The following is a 14,858-nucleotide window of genomic DNA, read 5'->3' as shown; positions in this document are numbered from 1 at the left end:
GAACTAAAATTACGTACCTTTTCAGCAGATTTACGTGTTGGTAAGTAAATAATAAACGATAACGCTGGGCACAGTTTAACTACAATTTATTGCTTGAAGTCTGTTATCTTCTTCTGGCGAGTAGACGACAAGCGCTGCAGGACGAACGCCTCCACATCCTCGACCTTCCTGTGCACGTCATCGGGGACATCTTTGCAGCGCCCGAGGAATGATCGGGTCTTCTCAAGAAAGACTAGGACATCCGAACCGGAAACAATCTTTTCCTCTTCGTGCGCTTATCCAGTGTCGGCATCGTCTTCGTCGCTACTACACTTTTGTTGCTCACGCACTTGATTCACGATGTCTTCGGTGGTGAGCTCCGCGGATGTGGCCGCCGCGCTGTCGCTATCCACATAATTCGAAAGTCGCTGTCCACGGTAGTTGCCCAGCCGCAGAAGTTTTCTTGAGGGAGCCAGCGGCGACTCTCGATGTAGTTTTATGATCTTGTCCCGATCTTTGAGCATCGTTGCCATTGTTGACGGTGTAATGTCAAGCTCCCTGCACAAGTCCGCTTGCTTTTTTCCAGCAGCTGCGACAGAATGTCCGCTTTTCTTTAAGCGAAAACTGGTGTCGCTTCTTTTTAACGCGGGGGCCAGGAGAACTCATTGTCAGCAAAGCTAATGCACAACACAATCACAGCACCGATAACTTTGCAGATCCTAACGTTCGCTGTCGACGTGGTGACACTGCGCTCAATAGGCTTAAGACTACTGCGCAGTATGTGACCACACGCTGGATGGACGATAATGGCCTTACCCTTTGCATCGGACGGCAGCTTGCGCCGCCTAGCCTATATTCATTCAACACGACACTCGCGTGATGGCGATATCGCTGGGGCTGTATCCATTGCAACGAGTTCCCCAGCGCATAGCTGATGCTTCGGAGGATGGTGATAGGCGTCAGCTTCAGGGATTTGGCACGGAACTTCGCAATAACGAAGCGTCTTGCGACGAATGCGAGATTAAATTACATACGTTATTCTGAAATATTCGGTAATTTGAAATTCGCAGTACTGAAAGTTTTTTACATTTAAAGTATAGGCATTTTGGCGGGGATTTAAAAAAATTCGTAAATCTGAAAATTTCGTTAATCTGATGTTCGTAGTAACGAGATTTTACTGTATTTGTCACCCTTTAAGCTCAGAAATGTCTAAAGGTGATTGGAGAGAACGTGCCCCCTAAATTACACACAAACTACAAGTGCCCGAAGAAATTGGTGCACACCAGACTACAAAACTGAACGAGGCGCATTCAACTCCTTGTTCCTCTCTGTTTGTGCTGTTCGGTCATCCACTGTGCAACACCAAGTTCTTGCACCACAGCCCATACATCACAACACATCACAAGCACAGCAACAGCAGAGGAGGCAGCCCACACCTGCTGGTAGGAGCGCAGCTGCGCATTGATGGGCACACTCAGCTCGTAGTTGTCAGCATGTCGTGCATCCATCAGCTGCTCCAGGAAGTGGCGCTCGGCGGCACGGCGCTCTCGCAACTCCGCCGACAAGGACCCTCCGACGTCGTTGATTCCACCACCCTAAAAAAGAATTGGGGAACAGTGGTGATGCTTTGATGTGCGTGTTGCACACTCAAAGCACACTACAACAACTGTCTGCTGAGTTACGCTGCTTCTCTCTCCCGTGCCTGCTGCACTGTTGTATACCCAGTAAAACTCAGCAAAATGGAAGATGGGCGAGCCAGCCAAGGAAAAAAGATGTAGGGTATTAAAAAGATGTAGAGTATTAACGTAGTTTGGTGATTAGACGACTAAAGCAGGTAGCCGGGTTGGCTCAAGGTTTTGCTTTGCTAGGTTGTCGGCACGTATGCCGATGATATTAGTTATACAGCAGTATTAGTTGATGAAGACGACACGCAATGCACAGCGCGAGAGTGTGTTGCAGTTTAGCATGAGTCGTGATCGGCTGTTGTGGTAGCATTAGGTGCGCTCGTGCAGTGGCCAGCGAAGCTAATCAGTTCGCGCCGCCGTGGGTTTGAATCCCAGTGGCGGTGATATTTACAGTAAAAGCTGATTGGTACATTTTTTTAAAAGTTGCAGAAAAAAATGTATTACCCAGAAAAACGTATGACCCGAACTGCCCAATTTTGAAATATGTAACTAGAATGAGTTACAAAAACATTTACTGACAATTTCACTTCATAAAAATGTCGATTACCATTTCTTGGCACAAGATATGAACCGAACCTTTTCTAGTGCTCGCAGAATTCAGTCCATGTTTGCGTCGTCTTGAGCATGAAAGGAACTTTGCAATGCATCCGGTCCGTTGACGGCAATGACGAAAGTAACGAAAATCTTCAACATTTTTAAATGCTTCACCCTTTTGCTCCTAAGTACTGCGGGGAAGCCACCGCGGCTGCTGACTGTCGCGGCGTTTCTGCTTTTTAAGCTGCGTTCCCCAGACCCGGCCCGCTCATATGCAAGCGCATCACTGTATTCGTAGATGCTTCGCCCCCTTGCCCTTATGCACCGCGAAGAAACCTCAGCGTTTCTCCTTTTCATGTCGCGTCCCTGCAAAAACGGCTGCCACGAATGCTAGGGCGCGCCCTTTTGTTTTGTTGCTGCTCTTGGCAACAGAGGTGCTCCGCCTCATCACATATAGGCACTGCAGAGAAGCCACCAAAGCGGGTGACTGCCGCTGCATTCCAGTTTTTCATGTAGCATGCCTTCACATTCGGCACGTTTGTACGTTTTAACATGTACGGGTGATCAATACGCGTACTATACGACCACAATTACACAAAATTTTACACGCAGTAGCCACGAAAATCGCGTTATCCGAGAAACATTACCTTGGAGAAATATAGTGCAACTCTTTAGGACATTTTCAATGTCCGTGATTTTGAGCATACGAACCTGCAAATTGTAAGAACCAAGAACGTGTCAACGAGGTTTTACTGTATTTCCTTTATTTATGGTTTGGCCAAGGTCAGCCTCAAGGTTAAGCGTCACACAAACTCGGTGAGCCGGTTCAACCTCGTCAAGTAGTACTTTTGCACTGAAATACATTGTGGCTGCAACAATGGAGCCTAAGCGTTTTTTTTTCTTGCCATGTGGCCAATTTCAATCATGAAGGCACAAGACAAATTTGCACTTGCACGAAAGAAATACGGCAGAATCTTGATGATACGAATTTGTGAAATTCCATGGCCAGGGTGCATTGTGTACTATGGGCAGAATTTTGGATGTCGCGATCACCAGTTGCGTGATACACACCGCGAGCAATGAGTGGTGGCTCGCACCCGCCCGTACATCGCCGATGTCACGATTGCCATTCATGCGGTATGCACCGTGGGCAGTGGCAGCTGTAAATAAATAAATCCTGTCATCCGTAAATAGACCTGCATAAACAATTTCCAGCACTTCTGCACATGGATTTTGTTAGCTTTGGATATGAATTTTGGATGGTGCAATAGATGGGTGGAAAAACTTTATTTCAGAGCCAATCAATCGGAGGGTCGCAGGACTATGTCCCCTTCCCTCTCGCTAGGCGTCGGCCATAACCCCCTGGGACTCAGCGGCGTCCAAAGCTTGATCACCGATGTTTCTTTGCACTTCTGGGTCTGGGTTGTGCATCATAGCCTGCCACGACTCTGGTGCGCACGTGTTGTCTTTGTAACGTGGGCATTTCCAGACCATGTGTACCATGGTCGCACATGCATCACAGTGTTTACATCTAGCATTGAATTACCCTCGATATATTTTGCTATATAAATCCGTGGGTTCTGAAACGCCCTGAGCTGGAGTTTCCTCCAAGCTGTCTCCTCCTTTTTACCAAGTTTGCTATCCGCTTGCGGACATTCCTTTCTACTTAATCTGTAGTACTGCGAGACTTCACGGCAGGTGAGCATCCTGTCCTTTTCCCTTGCTATCAGTTCGTTTGGAGGAGAGCTTGAGCTCGCCCTGCAAGTGAGTCCTCAGGTGTAAGCTCGTGTGCTCCTTCAATCCCTCGTAGGGCTGCAAGTGCGGGTGTCCAGACCAGCAAAATCGGCTGATCTACCCCATCTCCCGGATGGTGCAAACATTTTTTGCGGCTCCGTGAGATTCATGTCATTGACATTCTACTGTGCCGTAATTATTCTTTCATTGCACACCTCAGCCCTCTTGTAAGAGTAGAAAAGAGTGGTGCCTCGAATGTCCCAACAAAACAAAGGACAACGTTCTTTAATGTGCTTCTACCATTCCTTGAGGAAGGCAAATACATAGAATCTTGAAGACACAAATCTTGCTTAAGTGGCCCCAAGAAATATTTGTATCAACTGAAACAAAGTCCACATGCAGAAGCAAAGGAAATGCACTGGCGCCGAGCTGTTTACGGCTGACTGGATTTAGTATTTATGGCTGTGGAGGCCAACACTGACTGCTTGCAACTGGCATTTACGAGTGATTGCTAGGGATGAATAGTGCTGAAATGGCGACTGCGGTGTCGGCGATGTGCAAGCAACGCTTAGTCCTCGAGGATACAATCATGGCTCACGTATTTGTATCATTCGCAGTGGCACAGGGGAGCTCTCGGAACACCCCATATTCTGTACATTGTACACAATGCACTCTGGCCAGGGAAGTTCGCATCATTCCAAAATTTCGCATCAACCATGATTGTATCACTGAGATTCCACTGCATTTTGATTCCATGCAGTTTAGCCAGAAGAGCTGCAGTACCACTGTTGCGAAGAACAAACACTGCTAACACTGCATCACTGTTTGGAAGGAGTGACCACGGAACTCCTAACGTTTCTTTTGAGAACACACCAAACGAGCAGGTGGTTTCTTGTGAATGCACTGATGCACTAACCACACCCTAGCATGCAACACCCATTTCATATGGGCACATCTGTTGGTCCGCAGGTATGGCTGGTTCTTGCCAGTGCTGTTTTCAGGTGGTCTCCAAGGCAGTAGAATCGAGGCTGTGCAGACACAGCACCCGAGTAGTTTGTCTTCATGTCTGTGCTGTTCCTTTCTCTCCTGCCAAATCACTAGAGTCAACCTCTGGGCCAGATGGTACGCATTCATGATGTGTTGAATGGTGCGTAAAGCGATGGACCAGTAAAAGAACACTGGATGAGTGCAGTTTCTTTCGGTTTTTCTCGGCACTGGCTTCTGGCAATTCCATCGTAATGACAGCAGTGATGCTCAAAGTACAACATGAGTGAATGTGTTCAGCAGTCACATTGCCATGCCCAATGAAGGGGGGCATTTGAAAAAAAATAATGAAATAAAGACACCTGCACATGTGGATGTCAACCACCTTGTCAAGTGCTCATAAGGCAGCTCCAAATAATTTATGCTACGTCTACTCTGCCAAGGAGTGCCAAGGAGAAGAGTACAAGGTGCCCCCTCCAAAGCCTGGCACAGCACAGGAAGAGACTCACGTCGAGGGGCATCAGTCGGACAAGGGCGGCGAAACAGTGGGTGGCCATGAGGCGCACCGCCTCGTCCTGGTCACTCATGCGCCCCAGCACAGGCACCACCAGGAATACCAGGTACGGCACCACGCCCAGAGACAGGCCATCAATGACACCTGTTGCCAGCCGGGCCGTTGGGTCAAGGAGGAAAACTTCATTGCCAGGCGCCTTTTCGGCCATTTTTTTGACCAAACTCATTTCACCTGAACTATACAGTACGAACCATCAGTAAAATAAAAAATGTGGACTGGTCTCTACAAGTAAAGCAAGCCTAGTGGCATCGAAACTAGTGCACGCAATATATACCATTGGGAGCAGGCAACATGTGTGCATCTAAACGGTGTTCTAGCAAATAGAAGAAAAGTTAGTACTGCGGGAATTAGACACAACAGGAGAACAGGAACAAACACGTGCTGTCGTGTTTGCGTGTTTCAACAGTTGGAAGTCTGCGCCTGTGTTGTCGTGTTTGTTCCTGTTCTCCTGTCATGTCTAATTCACGCAGTACTAACCTTGTTCCTGCAATGAACCAACTAGCCCGCAAGAACATTCTACTTCTAGCAAATAGTGCACCATTTTCTAACTCTGCTTCCTACACAGCATCAGGTGAAGTGCCATTTTTGGCCCATTAGCCTTAGCTAATGGTGTCCATGCTTATGCACATACCCAATCTCATGGGCTGGCATTTGATGCCCACAGCTCTCATAATTGCCTACTGTATAAATGCATGTAAGGACCACACCGTTTTCCAAAGAAAATGTTAGAAACGAAGATCCTTGCAACGGCTAAACCCAACCTTCCCATGACCGATGCGGAAATAGCCTTTGAAATGCCGTGCGCACAAGAGCTCGTCACCCATGGGTGGCACGCGAGGGTCATCATTACCAACTTTTTCCTCCTCCTCCGCAAACTCCCCCTAACCATATTGGCATCAGTATCACTAGCTTCAGCTTTGTGTGGCTGTCAGCTGCATGTATTTTGTGGCTTTCACGTGCTGTATGAACTGCTGCCAAGCACTAGAATTCTAGGCAGCTGAATTTAGCAAGCCGGAATTATAAAACAAGCAGGTGCCGACCAGACGGCACCACTCGCGACTGTGCTTGGTTGGATCTTGTCCACGTGGACTGCCATTTTTACGGACATTGTAACCCACAGTTTCAAGATAACTAGCACCTCAAACTGTTTGGATGGCACTGAAGGCAACTTCTTGACGGATGAAAGGCACGCGTCCTGTGCTGCGCAGACAGACAACGGCAATGAACCGTTACCGAAGCACAGCACCCTGCCAGCGACAACGATCGAGCGTAGAATTAATGTCACTCATTCCCCAACTTGAGTGTTGTTTTTACTTAAAAAAAAAAAAATTCACTGCCTGTGCAAAATGGTTGCACCCCGAAAATTGGCCCTGGAATTTTGGGGGAAAAAAAGAAGCACAGCCCTTACACACATTTGCACGGTAGGTGGAGTTGGGCATTGTGATATGTTTGGCATGGTCCACTTTCTGGCCACCATGGCAGCTTGTGCTTGTGAGAGGCAATGTGGCAAAAAGGCTGAAGGATACAGGCTATGGCCTCAACAGCTCCACGCCGCTGAATGTCATCGTCAGAAGCACCCAGTTTGGAGAGGACCTGGTCGACAATGAGCGCCATGGTGGGCTCGGTCCGCACACGTGCCATCATTCCAAGGCAACGCGAGGCCAGGTGGCGCACCACCGGAGACCGATTATCCAGCGCAGCACACAGTGGCGACAGCGTGGCGTCCAGCTGCACAGCCAAAAAGCACCACTGAAGAGAGACACTAGCAAGGCACAGATCAAGCCAGAGAACTTTCTGTGGCTTTTCACAGAAAGTTTTCACAGCCACAGAGCTTAATCCAGGTTCAAGTGTAATGACTGCGCTATCCGACGGTGGCCGCTCCCACCCACCTTGGTGTGAAGCTTGGGGTGTAGGTGGGGTCCAATCACCTCCAGGGCCTGCAGAGGTGCCACCAGCTCCTGGGCCTCGGCTGACGCAGCCTGACCCTCGCCCTCGCCATTGTGGGTAGCGCCACAACCTGCAAAACAGCACATGGGCACATCAGCCAAGTTCAACTGACACTGCACGGACCTGCCAAACCCTAAGGTCAGGTGCGCATTTTTTACCAGAGGTTAAGGGGGGATGAGGGTCTTGAAAACTTTTTTTTTATTTCTTCACATATCTTCCTGAAAATTGGCATGCAGATATATTTTTGAATGCTAATCCCAAATATATATTCAGATTTTATATATCTCATCTAGAAATGAAGATATCGCAAAATAATCTATGCCACTTAGTTCCTTTCTTACGGGCCATTATGGTGATTTCTTAATTAAAAAAACTAGTTTTAAAGTAATGCTGTCATTTTTAAGGGCCCATTGAACATCCTAAAGCTAAAGAAATTTTTTGAAAAGTCATCACATAGGTCATGAATGAATAATAGAGCAGGAAAAAAAAACAATGTGGAAATAATTAGCTTACATCTGACCTAATTGCTAGTCTATTGGGTTTAATGAAAATTGGAAAGCTTTAGGATGTAGCTGAGGTGTTGCTGAAAAAAATGATACCTACTTCAATAAAATCAGTCGATGCAAACATTATGAAAAGTTCCGTAAGGCAAAGGCATTTGATCGAAAAAGCAAAGCTGAGAAAATTGCATTCAAAGTTTTGCTTACTCTGCCATTTTTGTTTACTGATCATATGGAAAAATTTAATGCTTTAGCATGCAGCCCAGTCATCGCTGAACACAATAACACCAAATTTACAGAAATCTGTTCATGTAAAGATTGTGAAAACCTCTGTATTGCATTGGCACTTGACAAAAAAAAAAGCTCAGAAAATCACTTGCTATTTTCTTTGAATCTGCCACACATTCACAAAAGTCCTGGGCAGTAGTCCTGGGTGCTGTCAGGCTTGTGCTTCTTGGCCATGCTCTTCTTCACCTTTTCAGCATTGGTGTGACCCTTATCAGACCTGCACAGCCTCTGTTTCTTTTTCAAGGCTCCTACCAATGAGGCAGCTCCCAGGCCTGTAACCAAGCTGTGCTGCAACAGCTCTGCTGGTTGCTGCCATTCCTTGGTTGAAGCGAGAAACTGCTTCTTGCTATGTTATCAGGGGCGGCAGCGGCTTGGCGCGCTGCCAAGGTCCGCGCTGCGTGTGCTTGTCGAAGCGTTGAGCACGGCAGCTCGGTTCAGCCGCGTCCGTCGGCACCGAAGCGGCGTGCGCAAACGCTGAAGTCGACGTTAGGCTTAGGTCAGCCGGCTCAGCCGCTTCCGACGCGACGGAATTCGAAGCGGCTTGCAGCGTATCAAAAGTCGACATTTTCGACGGGCTTAGACCAGGCACATCCACCGGCACTGCAGAGACTTGCGGTAACACCGAAGTTGACGTCAATCGGCAAGTTGACGCCGATCGGCATTGTCCAGCCACATCCACCGGCGATGCTGGCTTCAACAGGGTTTGTTCAGCCGCGTCCACCGGCGAAGCTGTTGGCGAGCTCAGTCCAGCCGCACGCACCGAGGGTACAGCAGCTTGCGGCATCACCGAAGATGCAGTTCTCGACGATGCAGTGCTCTACTTATTCCATGCGCGTCTCTTTTTGCCGACTGCTTTTCGCGTGCTTGCTTTCAAGCGCGCGTCTCGGGCCATCGTGACACACGGAACAAAGACACCAGGCAGGCAAATACACGCAGAAGCACGAAATTCGAGGCTAAAAGAAGCGATTCAATAGCCAAAATATCTGCAATAACGATAAGGAAAAAGGCAGAAAGAAAAATTAGGAAACAAAGAGGAGCGCGAAAAATGACGGGCGTGCAGGCGAAAGCAGACGACGGGAAGGAGCCGGACAACGCGGCCGCGGGAGCAAAGCATGCGTCACGGCCAATCAGAAGGCTGCGCCTCGAGGAGGCGCCCGTTTTACCCAATCGGCGGCTGTCTCGCGACGCTTTCCCCCTTTGCGAACGGGTGCTGATAGCTCCGCTGTGCAAGGGTCTACAGGTCTCCTCGATTTGGCTGCACTTTCTGCACCAGTTCAGGAAGTGCGGCACTCTCGCACTCGATTTGACAGTGCAGCTAGTGCCACCTGCACTTCGGCACTCGATTTGGCCTCGTGCTGCACGAGTTCTTCTGCACTGCTGCACTAGCCTCCCGGCGAGTTCTCTTCTCGTGCAAGTAGTGCAAGGTGCTTGGCGCGCTCCGTAGCAGACGGCTCCGCGGCCGCTTGTTTTGTGAGCGGCGTTGAGACCATGTTTGAGACGGCCGCGTACCCGTGAAAGACGCGGCATCTGCGCCGGGCCCTCACCAAACAGCTGAAATGACAGTGCGCGTATACGTGTGTGTGTACGCGCGTAAGCGGCTGGCTGGCATGGCGCACGTACGGAAGTACGTACTGCGTATGGGTTCGCATCTTTCTGTCCAGCCTCGCACGTTGCTTACATCATTTCTCTTTTGTGTGCAATTATTATTATAGACGCAGCACGATGGAGCGCTTCCATAAGAGGCAGATTGTGAGATGTTTTATAATACGTGGGCGATCGCAACGTTTAATTGTGGCTCGCTGCGACATCAGTACCTCCGCTTACGACAGCGACTGGGCTTGAGGTCGCCGTCAGCCCACACCTTCGCCTGCCACTTAGCCTCTGACAGTCACGTCGCCGTCACCGTCCGCTGAAAGTGAACGCGATTGAGTTCAAATATGGATCAGGCAACTCATGGCGGACAACCGTAGTCACTTTTCGATAGGACGGAAGCAGCCTGAATCACGCGCATGGACTGTAAAAGATCGTCTCGAGCGGTAGTCTGAATAACCTGTCTAATTAATTGTTGCCTCTTCGAAGTACCCATTGAATCAGTGACAGTCGACCGGCCTGCGCCCCTTTAAACAACGCAACGGAAAGAACGGTGTCAAATTCTTCACCACTTTTGGAATTAACAAAGTTCATAGCCGCGCTCCACGAGATGTGCCACTTGTAGCAAATACACAGCGTGCAATGCAGCTAGCACAATCTCGCGCATATGTGAAAACACGCGACAAACACCAACACGTACATGGCCGCAGCAGACGAAAGTTTCTGCACTTTTGCATGCACTCGATCTGGCCGCTGCACCGACAGCACTAGTGTCGGGCTACACTCGCGCCACAAGAACTGGCACTACACTGACACGGCACTTTTGTGAACTAGTGCGGAAAGTGCAGCCAAATCGAGGAGACCGAGCGGGAAACCAGCTTTCAAACGAGACCAAGATGGCGCTAATCGGTTCGCGTCGCACGGAGCTACGGCAGCTTGAAAATGGGGATAACCTTCGCGCTTGGCGTTCAATTTCGGCTCACCGATGTTTCTAAATTGCCGTTTTTTTCATACTTTGAGTTGAAATTCAGCTATAATATTTTGTAGACGCATAGTTGGGACATTAAATACTTCAAAATCGCAATTTTTGAAAATTGCCATTTTTGACCATTTTTCGCGATTTCAAGACCCGCGTCCCCCCAGGACGCTTCCCTTGAACACTAACTTTTTTGTTTCTTGATATATCTGAATGAAATTTTCAGGGTAGGCTCACAGCATAACCATTTGAAGAACTACCAAGTTTCATGGAACTGTGGGCATTGGTTCTCAAGTTACAGGAGTATATCAATGTGGTTCACATAGGTCGCTTATTCCAGGCCTGGAGAATTTGAAAATAGTGTTGGCACAGTGAAATTCATTGTGGTCATTCCTGGATAGGTGCCCCAGGGCAAGACAGAGCCCTTTTTCTAAATTTCCTTGCTTGAAAAGTTTAGCACAGCACTGAATTTAGTGTTGCCAATTAGACCTTCATTAGACAAATTTTAATTGCTTATGACAAATTTCAGACACAATAACTTGAAAAAGTGGGCTTGTCTTGCCCTCAGAAATTTATTCAGGTACGAAATAAAAAAAAACTCATGGAAATCCGAAAAGTGGTTCCCGAAATGAAGTCAGAATGAGCAGCCACACCAGGAAAAAAGTCACATTCTAAACATGGCCCTCGGCCTTGTCCATGCGCAGGGCATCTTTTTCTGCAGCTCGCTGGATGGCTAGGTGGCCAGGTGTGAGCCCCACTGACACAGAGGTTTCTTTGGTGGCCCTTTGACAACCAGCATTATATCTCAGCACTGCTTCATGCAGTTCTGTCTGCACAGCAATCAAAGACGCATGCTGCTCCTTTGGCATCAGGGACCATAGGACAGAGTGGAAAGACTCGGACGCATTTTGTGTCTCTGCACCCAGGCAGCGTTGCAGAAGAGAAGCCTGCGAGAGGCGCTGGTAAACAGGCAGCATAGCCTCAGCAACGTAGCCTGGAAGGCTGTACTTGTGCTTTGGTACACCCTCGGCAACCTTATGACGGCACCACGAGTTGGCACCCTCTGGGCAGAAGTCATGGCGAGGCTCCTCTTCAGTTGATGTGACATGGTAGTATGATGCCATCACTGCACGCTGCATTGCAGCCACATCGTTGGAGTTGTTTCTCAGGGCCCAGCCATAATAGTCTGTCAGTTTATCAATGAGAGCCTTTGTCAGCCTGCCCTTCCCTCCCAGTGACTTTTCACTTTTTTGCACAAGGTTTTGCAGTGCCGTGCCCATCCTCTTTTGGACGTGGTTGAGGCACTCTTCCTTAACAATGGGGACTAGTCCGTAGACGTTCCCTTCCACAAGGGCTGAGAAGGTGGCGCTGTCTCCATCAGAAACAAGCGTTGTGTAACGCAGGTTGTGCTTTGAGACTGAACAGTTGAAAAGAATCAAAGCTGCTCCTACTTCCATCCTCCCGGGTTTAGCATCAGTGTTTTTCTGGAAAATATGACGCTCATGCCAGCCTGAGTAATCAGCATCTCCAGGTTTTGGTCCTACTTGACAACCCAGGCACTGGTTAGACAGAACCACAGCATCCATGATGAGGCCTGTGTGGTACTCAATCACCGCCCCAACTCCAATGTGGGATGTGTGGCCACGCTTATGCCAAGCTCCATCGTATGCTACAGTGATGTCTCTGCAAAAGCTTGGGTCCATCTCCTTGTAGACCTCCTTCACTGCAGCAGCTGATTCGACATAGAACTTGTCCATGCACTGGATCTCTCTGTCCCTGAATGTCTTCTTCAGGTGCTTCTGGAATGTGCTATGATGAAGCCCTCTGTGAGATACATTCATCGTTGCCCAGAAGTCACTGAGAGCTGTCTGGCCCTTGCCAATCTGCTTCATTGCCATAACGGCTCGTATGTTCACTTCAAAGGCCATTGCTTCATTCTGGCGTTGGGAGTTCCAAGAGCTTGCAACCATCCCACAATGTGGGCACATCAGTTCAAGCTTTCTTGCCAGTCCAAGCTGGGTGCCTTCTTGAACGGTCAACCTGGGTGCAAGAGAGCAGGTCGCTTAGGGTATCCATTTGCACAAGGCAAAATTTCGCACCTTCACTTGTAGCGGTGGCAGATCTGGGATCGGGCGTCATCGCTTCAAACTTCCGTTGTGTCGCTGGCATGGCGCCAAGTCTTTCTTGAACAACAGCACGTTGTGCATCCGCCACCTCGGTCTCCTCGCGCGTCAGGAAAAGCGTTTCAAAGTGAACGGCGCGCGGCGCACGACGCGTTGTCACGCTTCGGGGTAGATTCCAGACTGGAGCTGGAGGCCGCAATCGCCGAGGTTGAAGAGTTCAGTACACAAGGCGTGCCCGAGGCAACGCTTTCTTGCACGAAAGGAGCTCCTGGTACGTCGCTGAAAGCGGCGACGCAATCACTGTCTGGTAGCGATGTAGCAAAAGCCACGCGGCTGGAAGCATCGACACAGTGGCTGTTGGTGTCACGCTTCGCCGCACGAACCAACTTCATAGCACGCTTCCGTGCACCGAACGCGTGTAGCGTTTTTCGCTTTGTTAGACGCATCGTGACTGACCGCGCAACAGTCTGCAGGAAACTGTTCGGACGGCACGGCGAGATATCGTAAAGACGGTGACAACAGCGAACACAAACCTGGCGAAACGTGAAGACAGCGCACAAACCACAAAGACCGCCAACAACGAGAAAAGGAAAGAGCCATGGCGGCCAGTGCAGACGATGCGCCGGCCACCGCCGAAAGGGGACCGCCTCGTCAGCGCGTGCAGCAGCCAATAGCGGCCGCGCAATCCCCCGCGTTCTCGAGGAGTGCGCCCTTCGCCCAATTGCAGCCTCCCATTTCAAACGCGGGAAGCTCGAAAGGCGCTTTGAGGGCCCCAATCACAAGCGAGCCACGCTTCCACCATGCTGCCGCCACAGTCGTCGGAGGAGGCAAAAAAAAAGAGCAAGAATTCACGAACAAAACAAGACTAAGAGGGCGGCGCTCGGCTCGCTGGCTGAGAAACGGCATCCGCTCGAAGTTGGGGTATTTTCTGCGCTTTCTCGCAGCTCAGCGGCTGCCGTGGCTTGTTCGATATTTAATTTGAAGTACTTTCGCGACGAATTAGGAGCTGATATTTGCAGTACAGGTAGCTTATGACACAAACTGTCAGAATATTCACTTTTCCAAAAATCGACTTTTTCGCAATTTTTCGGTTTAAACAATACTCGCAGGTCAGTTAAGAGTGCATAATGTGAATGTGTAAGCGTTAATGGCGGTGTGTGAGGGGCTAGCATTTTAGCTCCCAATCTCGAGCTTGCCAAAATGCTTGGTGTTCAGAAGATTCCACTTCTTTCATAACATTACAGAGTATAGAACGCTTTATAGAGTTCTTTTTCAAACTACTATGCTCCTCTTTGATTCTTGAGCGCTCTCTGGGGCAAGCACTGGCACAGCTGTGTGCACGGCAGCACGCCGAGCAAGCCATCACTGGCATTGGCATTCCTGTCAAAGGCACACAGCACCTTGGTGCTCTGCCAAGTGCTCCAAGCATGCCACCCCTGCAGGAGATTTCATCAAAAAATATAAACACGCCATGATATCATCTGTGTGCAACATCTTGGCGCACTGCCAAGTTCTGCACTGCAGATGGTGCGAAACGAAGGAGCACCCTAAAAATGTCTAAAGGCGCGCTCACACTGGCGGGAAGCTTCCCGCGCCGGCACAGCGTCAACGTCGACGCTGCCTCGCAGCTCCTCGGAATGACGCTCACACTACGCGCGTTTTCTCGCTGCGGTTGTCTTGGAATGTGGAGAGAGGAGGCGCTGAGGGAGGACCCGAACGAGCAGAAAGAGAAGGGGATAGTCACGTGACACTAGAGAAGACTGGAAAGCGCACCCTGCTAGCTCCCCTCCCGTCGCCCTGGCAAAGCAGCCGCCGAGTGCCCCGGCCGGCCGGGGCCGGCCGGCCGGACGCGCACAGCCTCCGCCGCCGCCGAAGGGGTCACTGAGCTGGGACCGACGTCACGGTTCACGGTCGGCGCCCATTGGCTGTCCTTAATCACCGGCA

At 49.6% G+C, this 14,858-nt stretch overlaps 1 protein-coding gene and 1 pseudogene across 2 annotated transcripts in view; both read right to left on the bottom strand.

The window, feature by feature from the left end:
- Positions 1-14,858, bottom strand: part of Hel89B (histone acetyltransferase 1) — a 211,609-nt gene that overhangs the window by 33,317 nt on the left and 163,434 nt on the right. For both annotated transcript variants that reach the window (XM_077635155.1, XM_077635154.1), the window contains exons 25-28: positions 7,380-7,507; positions 7,017-7,218; positions 5,426-5,574; positions 1,416-1,574 (exon numbers count right to left, since the gene is read on the bottom strand). In XM_077635155.1, coding sequence (XP_077491281.1) covers positions 1,416-1,574; positions 5,426-5,574; positions 7,017-7,218; positions 7,380-7,507 — 638 coding nt within the window. The remainder of the gene's footprint in view (positions 1-1,415; positions 1,575-5,425; positions 5,575-7,016; positions 7,219-7,379; positions 7,508-14,858) is intronic.
- Positions 11,463-13,360, bottom strand: LOC144101540 (uncharacterized; annotated as a pseudogene).

Source organism: Amblyomma americanum, chromosome 8, assembly GCF_052857255.1.
Source record: "Amblyomma americanum isolate KBUSLIRL-KWMA chromosome 8, ASM5285725v1, whole genome shotgun sequence".
Classification (NCBI taxonomy): Eukaryota; Metazoa; Arthropoda; class Arachnida; order Ixodida; family Ixodidae; genus Amblyomma; species Amblyomma americanum.
This window is presented reverse-complemented; position numbering and strand designations above follow the sequence as displayed.